The 18,007-nt window shown below is 42.9% G+C and overlaps 1 protein-coding gene across 1 annotated transcript in view; it reads right to left on the bottom strand.

Annotated features, from left to right (window-relative positions):
• Positions 1-16,598, bottom strand: part of TNFSF13B (TNF superfamily member 13b) — a 59,587-nt gene extending 42,989 nt beyond the window's left edge. The window contains 4 exon segments of the mRNA XM_006159680.3: positions 13,549-13,636; positions 13,741-14,036; positions 14,039-14,291; positions 16,296-16,598. Of these exon segments, the coding sequence (XP_006159742.1) occupies positions 13,549-13,636; positions 13,741-14,036; positions 14,039-14,291; positions 16,296-16,598 (940 nt within the window).
• Between the last annotated feature and the right edge of the window lie 1,409 nt (positions 16,599-18,007).

Genomic DNA, 18,007 nt, shown 5'->3' with positions numbered 1-18,007 from the left:
ATATATATATATATTACAAATATTTATTGTTAAAGGGGTGACCACATAACAAATCTATTAAGAAATACCCCTTGGTATTTAAAGGTAGAAATGTAACATTAAAAACGGAAGTTCCTGGGCCCAGATGGTGGTGCAGAGCTGGCACGAGCCTGCAAGCGTGGACCCACGAGACATCTCTGATCCGTCTGTCTTACATTCACCTGATCATTCTGACAGGAGCAGAGCATTTTAATCTCTTCACATGCTTTCATGAATCATGTGAAACAAAGGTCTTTTTGCCCAGCATGGGAAAGTGTACCCTGGCGCAGTCACTGGATAGGTCCTCTTGCACTGAAGACTTGTGAAACCATCAGAGCGGGCAAAACGGTCAGGTTTAAGGACAGCTGGGAAGAAGGGAAGACGAAGCAGGCACGCGGCTGCAGAACGGGGTGCAGGTACAGCCACGTCAACCCTCTTTACACATGTCCCCGCTTTCCAGCAAATCCTCCCTAAGTAATTACTTCTCACAAGATACCACGGCAGGTTCTGTGAGGGATCTGAAGGTTAATCTGAGCTGACTCGGTCGTAAGAGTGGAGCCCTCATGCTGATATTCGGGCCCTTACCGACAAGGCTCCAGGCAGCCACTGGCCCCTGTGGCCATGTGAGGGCACAGCCAGGGGCCTCCTCTGTGACCCAGGAGGCAGGTCCTCACCAGACCCTGAACCTGCAGGCGCCTTGACCTGGACTTCTCGCCTCCTGAACTGTGTGACATAAGCGTTCACTGTTGATGAATGACTCAGAGGATGATATTGTGTTAGAGGAGACGACTGGATGAGGAGACACGGACACTGATGAGACTGGCAGAGGTTTAACCTAAGCCAGTACTATGAAGCTGATATGAAAATACCTGCATTTTTAATATCCATAGCCCAGCTACAACCTGGCTGCAGGCCAACCACAGCTTATACACTGGAAAACAATGGTCTGTCCCATCAAGAAGTAGCAGATACCTTACCTTTAAGCAGAAAATGTGCTTTGGAGAGAAAAGTTAATCTCAAGGACTGCTCTTAGGCAAAGAAAATGGGAAATCAAATTGACAGTTGAATAACAGCGTTTAAATTACACTCACTGAAGCTAGTGCTCTTTCATCAATTGCCCTTGTTCCAGAGAAAGTAGCTGGGTCTCTAAAAGATCATTTCTTTTAGAAAATTTGATCTCTATTATCAACTGATTGCAAATTCAGTCTTCTAAGACATTCTTTTCCAGTCAACCTAGATCTGATCTTAGACTATAGATTATTGGTCCACTATAGATGCACCACAAAGAGTGGGTCGACAAAGACAACGTGAATTTTAAAATCTCCCAATAGCACAGATATCTAGCCAGAAGGGTTTTGCAAATGCAGTCTGACATAAGCAACATGATATCGACGGCAATCTGCTGATTGCTTTCATTTTCAAAAGGGTTCCACACACCCTCTCTCCACTGCAGAAGGGAATTGTACCACAGGTTGAGAATAGTTTATCTTTTTGAACAAGCCCAGGTAATAGCCAGTACTGAAAGCTTGCTGAGCTATGGGAGACATTTATGTATATAAATTTCTGAAAATTATGATATAAGGATATACAAAACACAAATAATTCATCTCAGTGAATTACCTTTCTTACAGCACACAAAATGTACTCAATGAATTTAGTGTAAAATATTTTGAAAACAAAGCATCATATTGAAAATAGAATAGTTTATAAAGGAAAATTTATAAAGCAAGGACTTTTAAAAAAACAAAGATATTTTGCTATGTCCCAATAATTGATATAATAAAAATGAATATACTTCAGCATTTAAATACTTTCCATATGGAATAGTTCTAGTCGGAAACTACTTCTTTTTAAAGCGTAATATCTAACTACCATTTAATCAAGAAAAGTGACTTAAAAGTTCATAGAATTGCTGAGGCCAGCAAGTGGCAAGGTGATTGGGGTGCTGGACTCCCACGTGGCTGACTGTGGTTCAAGTCCTGGACCTGGCCGCCTGCTTTTTAGCTTTCTCTCTCTCTCTCCTTCTCTGTCTCTCTCTGGTGAACATGCATGCCTTATGGCAAATTTAAAAATAACAACAATAATGATAAATAAAATTAAATAAACATAAACATATTTTTAATTTTGTGGAATTGCTAATATCTTACTATTTTCTTCACTAGATTAAACCCTTTCAAATGGGAATCTGGTGTATTAGCCATTATTTCAGCAAAGCTAAATATAACATAAACTGCTACAAATAACGCAGTTATTGCTCCCGTGAAAACCCTCCACACATAGGCCTTGCCCATTACGTTTGCCCTATCCATGTGCTTTGCAGCTTACAGTGCTTCCCACCCACCTCACTCCAGAAGCTTCTGCCAGATCCTCAGCCCGGATGAGATGTGCTTCCCAGGTTTCCCCGAGATCTATTTGTTCTCTCCTCGGGCACCTTATCTACTGTGCCATAGGCTTTCCAAGAAGGAGGACTCGTTAAAGGCAGTGCCTCTCTTGTTTCTGCTCACGTTATCATTTGGCAGAGGAAGCCATGACAAGTGAAGGAACTTCGTTTGTCTTGAGCTAGCTTGAAGTAAATATAAGGGTTAGCTAGGAGAAGCCACATCACAACCTAAACACTGATCTAATGCTTGATATAGACTTAAGAAAGACATGTAGAAAACACGATTTGGGATAACATTTCCACTGAAATAGTGACACAGAATTTAAAGGTTCAGGGCTAGATTAGAATGCTTAATGAGACCAATGATAAGTAATTTGCCTGGAGTGATGACTTGTGAAAGTAATAAAAAAATAGAGTTAAAATAATTTCTAAGAAATTAGGTTGAAAAGTATTTGGCCTACTGAAAAATGTTTTAAAATACATGTTTTTTAAATATCAGTAGGCGTCAGCCTGATATACGTTGTCTTGAGAAACACGTTTTTGTATGTAGAGCGAGCTGTCGCCACAGCAGAAATGGGAAGTCTCAGTCACCAGTAAGCACCAGGATGAGAAGATGTAGCCTCAAATCAAGGTATATAAATAGGGCACCCGAGATAGTCTCATTAAAAGGTTCTGACTGATGATTATGTGTGTTAGAAGGGGAATTTTAAGTTAATATAAAGACAGGTTTTTAATCTGGGAATTAGCGAAGATGGTAGTACTGCAGTGACCAGGAGAGAGTAAGAACAGAGGGTGGGATTTTTTCCGGGGAAGAAGCTGGAGGCTGGGAGGCTGGGAATAACCATAGCTGATAGGAGTAATGAAAGCTATTTAAAATGCTGATTTTTGGGAACCAGCAGTTAGCATAATGGCTATGTCGCTGGACTCCCACATAGTCGACCGCGGTTCGTGTCCCGGACCCGGTGGCTTAAAACTCACGCCGGGTGCGTGTGCGTGCATGCCCAAGATCCCGAGAGGAGAATGGAGGAGAAGGGATTGCGACGTGACCATCCCCCCTGGGGGGTGATTTCTCGCTTTCTGTCTCTTTGTCGCTCTCTGTCTGTCTGGCAAGTGCATGCGCCCTACAGTGAAAATCTCTCCAAAAAAAAAAAAAAAAAAATGCTGATTTTTCACATCCGTGTGTGTGAGCGTGCATGGAGGTGTGTGGAGAGTCCTAGGCATTCGTCAGTTGCCATCTTGGATCCACTCACAATGTAACGACTACAACCCAAACATGCTAAAATCAATGCAGGAGCAGGGCGTGATGGCAGAAGCAGTGTGCATTGCCTCGTAGTCATTAAGGATATAACAGATACTGTCTATGCTTGATGCTGCTTTACTTCACGATTGATCATATATTTTCATTTAAAATTGCTGTCACCTATATTTTGCTATGACTTCATTGAATTATATTAGAATGTTTCAATTTATTAATAATATATATTCTGGTATAGCAAAAAATAAGTATATATCTTTATAATATTTATAATATATCATATATTATATAGTAAATATATAAAGACAGTTGAATAATATAATAATAATATATATTCATGGGGTCAGCGGTTGGTCTAGTGGTTACATTGCTGGACTCCCATATGGCCGATTGCAGTTCGAGTCCTGGGCACAGTGGCTTGAAAATCATACTGGGCATGTGTGCATGCGTGCCTAAGATCCTCAGAGGAGAATGGAGGAGAAAGGACTGTAGTGTGGCCATCCCCCTTGAGAAATGATTTCTCATTTTCCTTCTCACTGTCTGTCTCTGCCTCTCTCCCATTCCAGCAAGCACACATGCCCTAAGGCAAAAAACAAACAAACAAACAAAAAAAAACCTCTTAAAAAACATAATGATGGGCCAGCAGGTGGTGTGGTAGTTAAAGACACTGGACTCCCATATGGCAGGCAATGGTTCGAGTCCCAGACCTGGAGGTTTGCTTCCTCAGTTTTTTTTTTCCTCTCTCTCTGTCCATCTTGGTCAAATTAAAATAAATAAATAAAACAATTCTAAAAGATGTATAATGATAATATGTACTCAGAAGACACCGAGTGTCAGTAACTTGCCAGAAAGCACAATCACTTCATGATACCACATGCAACCGCCTTGGAGTCAAGGAAGACAGAGCCCAAACAGACATACCCTGGGCTATCTGTAAGGAGCTGCCAATGGATTGCACAACCGGCTATTCCATTCCATCTTCGACTTCCCCTGGATGTCCATCCAGGAGCCACAGCGATACTCCGTTCATCCCCCTCACGCACACTTACGGTATGTATCTTCTCTCTGAGTGGATATATATTGTGCTCTGAGTTGCCCAAGCTAGAATCTTTATAGACATTTCTGATTCCTTCCTCCTCAATCTTAACATTCAAATAGGCAAGTTTGAATGGTGTAAATGTTTAACTTTTGTTCAATCTAGATTCCATCTCTTATTCATCCCTTTCAACAAGCTGGCTAAGCACTTACTTTTCAGGTGTTGTGCTAAGGCTCGGAGACATGGCAGACAAAACCCTTACCCCAGTGGGGTATTACTGCAAAGGGGTAAACGAGCATTACTCGAGGTCACACAAGCAGAAGGAAAAGCTGCAAAATTAAACTTGTAAGAGAAAGACCATGCCCAGGCGAGGGATTTGATCCTATTAGAAAGGCTTCTCTGAAAGGTGATGCTTAAACTAAAATCAGAAGGAAGAAAGAACGTAGGAACATTCCAGACGAAGTTAGCAGTATATGAATATAGATGAAAGCTGATGTTGGAAGGAACACACAGAGAGAGAGGGAGGAGAGAGAGAGGGAGGAGAGAGAGAGAGGAGAGACAGAAACAATGAGAAAAAGGAAGGGGAGTATAATAGCCTAAATTCAGATCTTCACCCTCATCACTCTAGACAATTCCATTAGATGACCGAGTTCTCTCTTCTCTTTTGTAAAATTACTCATCTATAATTTGCATCGCCTCCAAAAATATCTTCCTGAACTCTGATTTTATGTTCTCATTACGATGTTTAGAATTCCTTCAATGTGTCTGCCTGGCATACGAAAACTCATGCCTTGTGTCCTGGTCGCAGCCAGCCTTCCCAACCTCACGCATGCTACCCTGTCACTCCCAGAACAAGAGGCCTTTTTTCATATTCTCATAATCATGTATCTGCTTTTCTCTTTGGCTAAATATTCTCTACTTTTCCATCTGGTAAAAACTCTATTCATTCTTCAGGGCTCTGATCAAACATCAACTCTCCCAGTCCTGCTAGCTGAATGTTTGTTTCCATTACACTGTTCATACACACCTACTAACGTACATCCACTACACATAGTGGTGGTTTCTGTAACTGTTTTCTCCCTAACTGTGAGTACTTGATGTTAACAACCATCACTGGCTTGACTAAATGTGTGTGACTTACAGCAGAAATGCTGCTGTCTACTTTCTTTCCAAAATTGAAAGTGGACTATCAGCATTCGACTTTTCTAAACTATACTTTAAAACCTAATCCTTAAGCACAACTTTCTAATATGAATTTGATCAAATTAATGTTTTATGGAAAGAATGATTCCACAAAATAAAATCATTTCCGTGATTTGTCAACCCTTTAACAACAAGGGTTCAAGTCCTCAGTCATATAAAAAACATTTTTCATGGGACCAGCAGATGACATAATGGTTATGTTGCTGGACTCCCCCATCATCAACTGTGGTTCTAGTCCTGTACCCGGCAGCTTAAACTCATGCTTGGTGTGTGTGCGTGCATGCCCGAAATCCCAAAAAGAAAATGGAGGAGAAGAGATTGTGGTGTGGCCATCCCCTCTGCAGAATGATTTCTTGCTTTCTGTCTCTCTGGTGAGCGAACGCACCCTGTAGCAAAAATCTCTCTCTCAAAAAAAAAAAAAAAAAAAAAAAAAAAGGTCTTATTCTCTAATTCAAAGGTCTTATTCTCTAATTCCTGGAGGAAGCTCTAAAGAAACAATGCTAGAAAAGGCTGAGCTAAAATGAGACTTCACAGCTGCCATCAGATACTATCAAGGGGCATTAATTCCCACTTTCCCTTCCCTACCTGTCTCAGGAAGTGTGATCATGAGGAGCCTGGGGAGGAAGAACGGAGAAGGGAGGGGGCAGCCTGGACTTGCAGACACACTCAGGAGATCAGGGTTTGCCAAAGTCGTGAAGAGAGAAGGGAAGGTGTTCGATGTGACGCGTCTCTGCCCTACTAACAGAAGGCCCGTTGCATGCTGTCCTGTGGCCTGTGTCCTTGGTGTTCTCTTAACCCGGGGTATTCTCCCACCAAATCTCCTCACTCCTCAACGCTAGCAGCACTGCCTGACCGTGCTGGAGATGCCCTTTCAGGCTGTGGCTGTGGCTATGAATGGTGTTCTGTGGTTCTGCAACTTAGTGTCCCGTGTATTGGTACTAATGATACCCTGGAGTTTTCCAGGGCCCCAGTTTTTCTCAGACCTCAAAAATTAAGCATACACAGCTTCTATTGCTAAAAAATATCAGAATTTATAGATGACAGATCATGAATGCAAACTCTAGTTCTCTTAACAATTAGCTTATGACCAGGAGTTGACAATTTTGTAATACTTTTATTGTGTGATGTAATATCTTTGTGTAATGGCCATAACCACATTTAGATCATAGTGTTGCAGAAATCCGTTGAAGTCATCATTTGGATATGGTCTATAAATTCTGAAGAACTTGTTATTTATTTTATTAGTTTAAATTTCGGCATTCACTTGGTTTAATTTCGTCAACTCAATATTTTGCTTGTTGAGAGAAAACATTAACCTCCCCTGGGTTTTAATCGTCTCATCTAAAACACAGACAATACTGCCCTGTTAATAAGGTCGTCGAGAGGCGGAGCGGTACCACTCACCCTCGGAGCCTAACGCGGCTTGCACAGGACACATGCCCAGTAGCTGTCGGTTTCCTTCACCCCTTCTCTCTGGGCTCTCAAGGGCTCCTGAGGCATATGCCCAGACAGTGAGTGATCAGCCTGTGTTGAGGGAACCTGTCTCTTCTTTCTCTTTACGTATAAGAATGCCCTTTACAGGAAAATACTGCAAGACAAATGCAGCTGTTCAGTGCAGTGCTTGTGAGTGGGAGATGGCCTACAAAACAAGTAACCAACGCCACAACGAGGGCGATTCCTCCCGTCATCATGTATGTAATTTTAAGTAAGAATGACGGGTCCTTAACATTATGAATTCATTTTTAAAATACCAACCTAAAATTTAAAAAATAGTCCAAGGTGAAAATAAGTATTAAGCTTTAAGGAGAAAGTCGAAAGACTTACCTTGGCTTCTCTATTTAATTTAATTTTTTTTAAGTTTATTTATTTTTTTCCATGACAGAAAGTGATAGAAAGAGTTAGAGAAGACAGAGAGTAAAGGAGAGTGAGAGAGAGAGAGACATCCCCAGCAGGGTCTTCCTGCCTGGCCCGCCCCTAACCTAACCAGCCTCGATGGTGTTCACGCGCACGTGCACCTGGTGCGCTCAGAGACATCCCAGGACAAATCCCAGGACCTTTTCTGTGTAGGCCCACCTGCGCGACCTCTGTACCACCTCCTGGTCCCTGACCTCTGTACTGAAAATGGAAACACGTCCTTGCCCTCCCCTGCTGATACTCAGAAGCCTGCCCTTTTTTACTGTCTCAATGTATCTGCTCACTTTCTAATGCTATGATGTATATACTCACTCAGCATGTGGATCATTCAATCTCTGTGTCTCTCCACTTCCTACTCCACCATGTGAACTTGTGAAAGAAGCACTGCATCACATTCAGTCACACTGATTGACCTGTAGTCTGACTTTCGTTTTCCAAAACTTTAAGCTTAATAAGAACAGAGTTCAAGATTTGATTGTGAGGTCACTCTTTTCAATTTTAAATATGTTTTCAAACTTGACCAGAAGCCAGCTCTTGCAGCAACAACAAAACCCTCTCACTACTGAAGCAAAAGAAAAGAAAAATAACCCTCAGGGAAGACTCTGGCTCAAGATTACCATGACAGCGACCAGCTGGTTCCGTTCCAGGAAGAATCGCCCTTGGTGGAGGGGTGGGGGAGCCTCAAGTTAGCTAATTCTGATGCTGGTCGGGTGGTCAAGTCCTGCACAGCATCCTTTCAGCCCTCCTGTTCCAGCCTTGGAAGTCAGGCCCAAGCCAAAAACCGAATGAAGCCAAGGTCAAGACAGTATGGCCCTGCAGACAGCCCATCTTTCCTTGCAATAGAGTTGAACTGTGGATTTCAAGAAAGAAGACTCTAAGATAGTAGTGATCATTTTATTTCTAACAACTAAGAAGGTTTATACTAGATAAATACTTAAATTACAACAGTAAGTGCTAATTTATACACACTTTATTCAAAACCTTGATTTAAGAAATGCCAAATGCAGTGTGGCATCCTGGATAGGTCTTGAGACATGAAAAAAATTAGTGGGAAATTGTCAGTGAAGTTTGGAGTCTAGTTACTAGTCAGGTCTCCAAGTTGATTGCTTCTTTGTGACAAGGAAACATGGTCGTGGGAGACACTGACGTTAGAAGAACTTAGGTGGGGGGTTTGCTGAGCCCTTGTCCTATCCCTGCAACTTGTATGTAATTCCAAAATAAGCCAAGCTAAAAAGCTTATTTTAAAATGGAGAAAAATAATTTAAAGTAGATTGACTTAAAGTAATTATTTGGAAGATAAAATATGGCCATTTTCTTCCACTCGTATGTTGTATTTCTTAGAATTGGTCAGATTTCACCACTATTTAACTATTAGAATTAAGACAATTATAATAAACATTATCAATAAAACTAATGTTGTCTTTCTATAATCTAAAACACATGGATTTGTAGTAGCTTTTAAATTCTCTATTGAATCAGGATTCTATCAATAAATTGCTTTAGGGCCAGCCCACGGGGTAGTGGTTAAGGGAACCGGGGTCCGTATGGCAGACTGTGTGGTTCAACTCTGAGCCTGGGCATCTTGAAAATCACACCAGATCATGTGTGTGTGCCGCAAACCCTGACAAGGTGAAGCAACAAAGGACCAAGGATGCAGCATGGCTGTGGCCCATGGGGCGCTTTCTCCATCTTCTAACCCCTCCCCCTCTCTCTGGCAAACACATATGCCTGCTGGCAATAAAAAAAGAAAGAAAAAGTCATCATAAAGTAAACTTAGTTGAGTAGTTACCCATTTGAAGGAATTCATTTTCTACAGACAGTTATCTTTAGGTTCTTCAAATTACAGTTAGATGAATGTTCAAAATGCAGGTCATCATGATTTCATCTGCAGAGAAATCTATTACATCATATTTTCAAAGTCATACTGCTTTAGTTTTATATTTTGTATAAATTGGGAATATCATCAAACTCACTTACGGGGTTAAAAATGAGTTTTGGAGAGTTTTGGAGACCCAGGTGGTTACATGAGGCGGATCAGAAGGAACTGGCTGCAGGGCTAGGTCCTACACAAGCAGCTTGAGAAGCCGGAAGTGTGTGCTCGTGAGTGCCCAAGATCCTGAAAGGGAGAAGGGGCTGCAGCGTGACTATTTCCCATGGGAGCTGCTTTCTTCTCTCTCTCTGTTTCTTTCTGGCGTGTGTACATACCCTCTGGCAAATTCAAAAAAAAAAATCAATTTGAGTTAATACGAGCTTTTTGGCAATTTTTGATCTTGGATTTCCCCACATTTTTGTTCATTATACTATAATCAAAATTATCTTATGAAATACATTAAGTTGAATCAGACTTTAATTTAAAACACAAAATGATTAAGAAAAACAAAACAGAAGCCAAAGTACTAAATTGCAAAATTAAATAAAAGCAAGATTTACCCTTGGGATGACTGGAACAGAGCACCCGGTGGGCTGACGGTAACATCTGTCCCTTCATCTACTGTATTTTTTCCCCCCAGAGGGCACATGCACTCACTAGAGAGAGACAGAGAGGAGAAGGAAGAGAACACCACCTCGTGCAATATGGCCAGGCCACAATCTCTTCTCCATTTCTCCATCCTGTTAGGATTTGGGGCACACACCCACATATAACTGGAATGCTTTTCAAGGCACCAGGGCCAGGATTCTAACTGTGCAGTCAGACATGTCAGAGTCAGCTCCCTTAACAACTAGGCCATGGGTTAGCCCCCTTTATCTAATGTTTTATAAAATTCCAATAAACATACCAAGAATACTAATACAACTTATGTAGATAATTAATAAATAAGAACATAAATGAACAACACAAAAATAAAAAAGACAACCTAAGATTTTTGATTCTTACTTAAATCAGAACACGTAGAGTGGAAACAAAAATCAAAGAAAGCTCCATAAATTTAAGTTGCATAGAATTTTATGAATAAAAAAGAAAAAGACCCAACCGAACAGAAAAGCAATCATTGAGTTTTGGACAACTTTGTTGGGTATATAGAAATTAATTTCAGAGTAATGCTAAACCAAATAAATTATTCTCTACATAAGGGTAAGTATCTAGAACAATATTCAAGCTAATTCCATTGCTATGAAATACCAGATATTACCTGTCACTAAGATTCTTGTCTTCAAGTATTCCATCTTAGATCTATGAATGCTATGATGATACATACTATGTATTATACACATTACATATGTGCACACTATATATAAACAAACATATATGTATAATATACATGCACACATATATTAAATATTTATAAAAGGTCAAAGGCAAACCATGATAAGGATAATAAAGATTATATGTCGGTTAAAGAAATTTGATAATGTCTTTATGTAATTTGTTAGAATTTTATGTGATTCTTCAAGCTTTCTATAAATTGATTATTTGCAAAAATTTGTCCATTCTTATACACTTTTTGGATGCTATAAAAATGTAAGTACATAGGGGCTAGCAAGTGGAATGATTGCTATACATATACACACATATGTATACATACACATGCACACATATATGTATACATATGCACATATATGTATACATACATATACACACATATAGGAGAAATGTTTAAGTTAATAAAAGATGTCATATAAATATGTGACTCAGAGAACTATTTATTTTTTACTCTGTTATTCTTAATAAATCTTTTGAAACAAGTTTACATCATCTTTAGAATGGTAAAATGAAGATATATTTTTGAAACTAACATTTAGCAGCGGGGAATACGAGCTGAGAAGGTTCAAGAAGACTGGGGAATTCTGAGCCTACTAAGACACTGATGCCCATTATAATACAAAATTAATTCAGATAGTTTATTTAAAACAGAAAAGTGATATAATTAATCAATGAAAAAGACCAGAAAGCCTCAAAGCGGAACTTCACATAATGCAGTAAACTCTCCAACACAAAGACGTTAACAAGGATGATTCAGTATCTTTGGTTGAGATAACAGTTCGGGAGATAAAAAGAAGAAAGGAGGAAGTTTGGCTAGTCTAACTGGCTTCATTATCAGGACTCCACAAGGTAACACTTCAGGGTTAATGCATCCAAACAACAAACAAACAAAAATACTAAATTAGGGGGGAAATCTAAGTAGAAGGGAATAATAGACCATTCAAGAGATCTGAATAAATATACTTTTAGTTCTGATATTTTAAAAAAAGGAAAAGATTATCACCTGAATAGATACAGATGCAAAATCCATGTATAAATAAAAAATCAGCAAGATATTGTGAAAATATTGACATCGAAATTTTGATAAATGATCAGTAGGTCCAAATAGAAAGAGTTTCTTCAAAATTAGAAAAAGAAAACGAACAGGGAAATGTCTAAGTAATAATCAGCAGAAGAAAAATGAGAAAAGAAATTCATTCAGTAACAGGCCACATAGTAAAATAAATTTGAAATACTGTTTACAACTGCTAAACTAGTGAAAATAAATGTTAAAAGATAAAACACGAATAAGAATACGAAGAACTGACACGCTGCACGTCTGATGGCTCACATTTATAACTTGTTCTGAAAACAATACGACTGGAGGAAGCTGGCCCCATCTATCTCAGAAGCTTACTCTATGCAATCCATATTTAATAGCACAATTCCTCTGAAACAAAAAAGATGTGTGCACAAACTGTACATGCTCTATTTTTTTAAAAAGAAGCAGTTAAATAATGATATAATAAATTAATATAAATATATGAGAATTAATTAGAAATAGTGAAATGTTTATTATATAATCACTGAAAATAGAAAATATACCATAGTAAATGAGGGTACTTCAAAAAGTTCACACTAAAATGAAATTGATGTCTGGGTTTATTTTGGTGTAAAACGTGTCTTAGATCCAGGCACAGTTTTTTTTCATAATATGCATTTTTTTTTATGAACTCTGTGGAGGGCTCCAGATGCTGTGGGTCTCGCTATCTCTCCTGCACGTCTCTTTAGCAGTAAAACCATAGACACAGGAGCACACGTGTTCTGTGGACAGCCAGAGGCACTGCGAGAGTTGTCAAATACACCTCCCCCAGTCCACGCCTGCCTGCTTCATTCCAGGTGCTCAGAGCGTGTTCTTTCAATATCAATTTCAATACCAAGGAATTGGTACATTGTAAAGTTAACAAATGGAACACAAATCTTTGGAATGAAAGGATTAGAATTGATCAATTCTATAATTCTGTGGAACAAAAGGAATGTGAAGAAAAGCAGAAACCGTGAAAGATGGCAAGATTTCACTGGCATGGATCTCTTGGAAAAGCAGGATTAAAGAGCTGTTTTAAAGCCAATGTGTGTATGCTTGTGTGTACGTATGTAAAAATAGAAATATACAGAAACTCTCAGTTTCCACAGCATCCTGGGCAACGTCTGCGGAGTTCCTGACCCAGGTAGACCAAGTGTCACTCCGCAGGGACACCCCGCTGTCACTTAGTGCCCCCTCTCTGCGCTCCCCGCACTGCACAGACATGTGCTTCTTGGCTCACCCTTACACCCTTACTGCTTCTGCCCAGGCTCGGCTCGTGGAGCTCAGAGCGCAGGTGCCGCCTGCTACTGGCCAGTGCTGGGCTTCGCTGTGAAGCCACCTGTGGCTCAGAAGAGTCTGACCTAGAAGAGGCTCGTAGAGGTTGTGTTCACCTCCAGCTCCCAGAGAATGGATGCGCTTCCCTACCCCTGCGAGCTCCGCCACCTGTGGCCCAAGCGCCCCCATGCCCTCCACGCACCTGTTCCCTCCGGACTCTGCACCGCACGCTTCATCCGGAGGTTCTCACCGAAGGTGCCGGCTCCCGGAGCTGGTGGCACAAAGATCCCCTATGAACAGATAAACCCCAGGACATCGGAAGGTCAGCTGAGTGGGGACAGGCAGCATGGGGCGGAATGCTGCTCGGGCTGGGCTGTGGCAGCTGCAAACTCACCTTCGGGGCCGCAGTGACAGCTGCATTTGCCTCCAAGGCGGCCCCGAGGGCTCCCGCCCTGGCTTCAGCCGGCGCTGGCAGCTGCTCAGCTCGGTGGCTCCGCAGCTCCGCGCGCAGGCTGGCTAGGTCCGCCTGCAGGGCGGCCACCCAGCAGAGACATAAGGCCGTGATACTGCAGGACAGAAGAGCCAACAGCAGGGTGGCAGCCAGCAGCTTTCCATCCTTGGGGACCAGGACAGAGGGGCTCTCCTTCCGCAGCAGGATGGGAACGCACTCCTGCGGTTTCATCTCTTCCTTTTCCTAGGGCCAGGAGGAAGGCGTGGCTGCTCCCTTTCTGTGGAGTCACCCACTTCACCACTTGAGCTTTGAAAGTTGGGGCCTTTAGAATGAGTGACCACAGGGAATGGGTCATTTCCTGTTATCTGTGTCAGTCGAGGTCCCGCACAGCCGCCAGGGCAGGGCCAGCTCTGCCGCTCAGGACCCCACTCCCGCGGGCCGGCTTTCTGCCCTGTCTTGGTGCCGACCTTAGATGATTTACTGGCATTGCCCTTCTATTGCATTGCTCAATCCGTCTTCCTCATTTCACTTTCAGTTTTTGTAACAATTTTAATACCATTTTGAAGCACTCATGCACAAGGAGATTTGAGGCCAGAGACAAGGAGTTTAGGCGGCACACGGGTCGGTAAGGAGCCGGATTTGGCCAGGAAGCTTGCCCAGGGGCACGGAGAGGGAACTGTCTGCTTGGGGACATGTGGCACTGTAAGGAAGGAAAAGCACACGAAGTTTCCTGCTGCAGCGATAAAGAATAATTAATGTGAAGGTGAGATAAGCTAAGTGCTTCAGCACCGAGCTGCGCTGAGCAGGAGAGTGATTTATTAATACTCTTCAAATACAAAATAAAATGAAGTGTCCTTAAGGGGCTGGAGGAAGTCCCCCGGGGAACTATTCTTGTTATTATCTTAACATTTAATGAAAAGAGTGTGCGTAAGTTCCGAGGCATGTCTGGATTAGATAGCAGGAGACTTCCTCACCTGTGGGTGAATACATTTCTTTAAGGGAAATGAATATAACTGTTTCTCCAGAGACGCCTTTCTGGGGAGTGGATCGTGCACTCGATGACCCCTCCCAAGCCAGTCTGCCCTGGGCGCGCTGATGTCTGCAGCCCCAGCCACTGCCCAGCCCAGCCCTGTACGTGGGTCAGCTATCCCAGCTCCCATGCCTCACTCCCCTCAAGAAGCTCCCGGGTGGCTTATCCCCCGGGGACCCCATCAGGAGTGCATGTGAAACCTCCCGAATGACCCAGAGGCCTTCGGCTTGTCTCCCTGCCGTGGGCCTTGGGGGCTGTAAGGACTTCACTCACTTTGGGCCTGCCTCGTCTTGAAGCCAGCTTGTGGGCACTTCCCAGTTTCTGGTTGCTTTGCTGCCAGTACGAAATATTGAGTCATCCCTCCAGCTCTGTCCCTGGGCACCTTCCAAGCCCTGCAGGCACTGCTCCCAGACAATCCTTAGAAAGTGACAGAAAGAAGAATGTCTGAAGGGGAGAGCTCTTCGGCCAGCACCCAGGGTGCAAATCCCGCCACTGCCCTCTCCTGGGGTAAATGCAAAAGCTCTCTGTGGTTCAATATATCCATCTGTAAAATGGGAGGACAGCCCTGTCTTTGAGACTTGCGATGAGACTTAGGGGAATATAGAAATGAGCGATGTCCAGGCTGCTTCCACTTACTTCATCCATCGCACTCAACCCAGGCTAGTTTTCCTTATGATAAACAAGGCACAGCAGGCGTTTCTGTGCACTTGTCCCTGTAGCGTCAGCAGAGGTTGCCCACACAGACCCTCACTGAGGAGCACGCACCACACCTCTCGCAGGTGCCAGCAGGTGGCCCTGAGTCCCACTCTCCCTTTGTCTGATTAACACATGATGCCATTGCACTGACTCACTTTTTACCCACTGACATTGTAATTTTTTTTTAACCTTTTGCTTCTAAACATTCCAATGACTTTTTTCTTTTTTTCTTTTTTTTTTAAGAGAGAGACTTTTGCTAAAGGGCACGTGAGCTCACTGGAGAGACAGAGAGACAGAAAGTGAGAACTCACTCCCGGGGGTGGGGAGATGGCCACACCACAGTCCCTTCTCCTCCACTCTCCTCTCAGATTTTGGCCACACGTACACGTGCACCTGGCATGAGTTTTAAGCCACAGGGTCTGGGACTCGAACCATGGCCGGCTACATGGGAGTTCAGCAATGTAACCATTATGCCATCGGCTGGTCCCTTCCAATGACCTTTATAAATAACTTATTACTACCCTGGCCCCCAGCACAGGCTGCGTCCTAATTTCCCAGGTGGAAGTCTTCCTTGGTGAGCTCACATGTAAGCTCTCTGACGTCAGACATCGCCTTACACAGTTCTGGCTGTGTCCTTGCCTCAGGCCATCCAGAGTGGGGCAGCTGGATACTCATCACGGAAGACCAGACCAGGTCGGGGATTGTAATAAGCTGCCCACACTGGAAGGAACTGAGGCTCATACCTAAACACTTCAGAAATCTAAGGACTCACTGCAAGTGGTCTCAGGGCCTGGTTTTGCTCTCTACGCTCCCTCAGGATGCAGGAGGCTCCTTCTGTGAGCTGGCCATCTCCACCTCTGACAGGCTGCTCCTTCTCATCCATGCCAGTAAAGGTTCCCAAGAGAGGGAACAATTCCACCGGGTCAGGGAATCCCTTCTGCCCTCCCTGCTCAGTGGGGCAGGGATGTTCATGCCTGACCACCTCGAGAGAACCTCGGAGCAGCCTGCACTCAGGCTGAGCTGGAACAAGTGCCTGAAGTTGTTTGAAGTGCTGGGTGCCCAATGAACTCGGCATAGGCGTCTACTGCTTCTTCCGTGAGGGCCAGCTGGGACATGGCCAAGTAGGCATTGCACTGCGCCCACACTCCACCGGCACCGTGGGATGGAATTCTCTGAAAGCAGCAGGAAACCCAGTGGGCTCACAGATCTTCATTTCTAATGAGACGAACAGAAGGAAGTTATTGCATTATCAACCAAAGATCTGTTTCCAGCAGGGGAAATGGTCTGATGACAATCTAACTGAAATTTTCTAAAACAGAGAGCACATTCATCTTCAGTGAATGATACGCTGCACCACACGTTCATTTAGGAAGAAGCTACTGCAACCGAGCCACAGCTGGTCAAGTTTGAGTGTTCACCATCAGTATTTACACTCTCCCCCAACTTGAGTGTAAAGCCTTCTGTAATACAACAACACTAAACTTATTGAACAAATCAAGAGACCACATCTTTGGAATTGCTGAAGGGTTCAATCCCTCAGGAGTGTGCAGATAGAATTGAAAGCATATAAGGAACAGAATCAAATTACAAAGTAAACATTCCCTCTTTGACTCCCTGCTGGTCTCATTGCCTTCACAAATGCTCAAGTGGCTTAAGTAGAAATCCCTGGTTAAAGAGCTCTATAATGAATTAGCAGGTTTGGAGGAATCTCTTCTGTCCCTGTTTGAGAAAAAAGGGTGCTTTTGGAAGCATCTGGACCACTTAACTGTAAAAACAGAAACTCTTTCAGATCTATGAATGTACTGAAAAATGCACCTACGTCAAGCTGGCCTCTTGAAGTGCTTAGGACAGAGACTGTGGTTCGGCACAAACGATGACTACATTTTAAAAGGAAATCGTGTTGTTCTCTGGTCGACGTGTATGTGCACAGTGCTATTACGGTTGTAAAGAATAGCTGGTGAAATGGCCACCGTGTGTGGTCATGAAGTAATAAACCACTTGGAGTAGACAGCTCTAGGCATTCCTTACCTGGAAAGATCAAGTGGGCACCCGGAGAGGCCGGTTTCCTAACACTGACATTTAAAGGGAGTGTGCATTCCCACCTCGGGCGTAGTCCCCGCTGTCAGGAAAAAAGTCCGCTCTGAAGAACTCCAGCCTGAGAACAGATCGACTTGTGATTACGGCCTCGATTTGTCTTCTAACAGTTTCCAGATGTAACGCGCTTGAGTCGGTGTCCAAGTGTATGCTGTTAAGAAATTCCTGCTTACTTCAATACTCTTCCAGTTAGAGTTCAATTTTCTTGACCTTTATAATCCTCAGAAGAATATTTTCACTGATATTCAGATGAGCATGTACCAGTGTGATCCCCTACCTAGTCCACATACATGAATGAATTTTCTATTCTACACACACAAACACACAGACTACGCATGGACACACAGGCACACGCAAGTAGTACGGGCTCAGACCACAAAGGCATGGCCA

Source organism: Tupaia chinensis, unplaced genomic scaffold (assembly GCF_000334495.1).
Source record: "Tupaia chinensis unplaced genomic scaffold, TupChi_1.0 Scaffold000644_1, whole genome shotgun sequence".
NCBI classification, from domain to species: Eukaryota; Metazoa; Chordata; class Mammalia; order Scandentia; family Tupaiidae; genus Tupaia; species Tupaia belangeri.
Note: the sequence above shows the minus strand (reverse complement) of the source record. Positions and strands in the feature narration are given on the sequence as shown.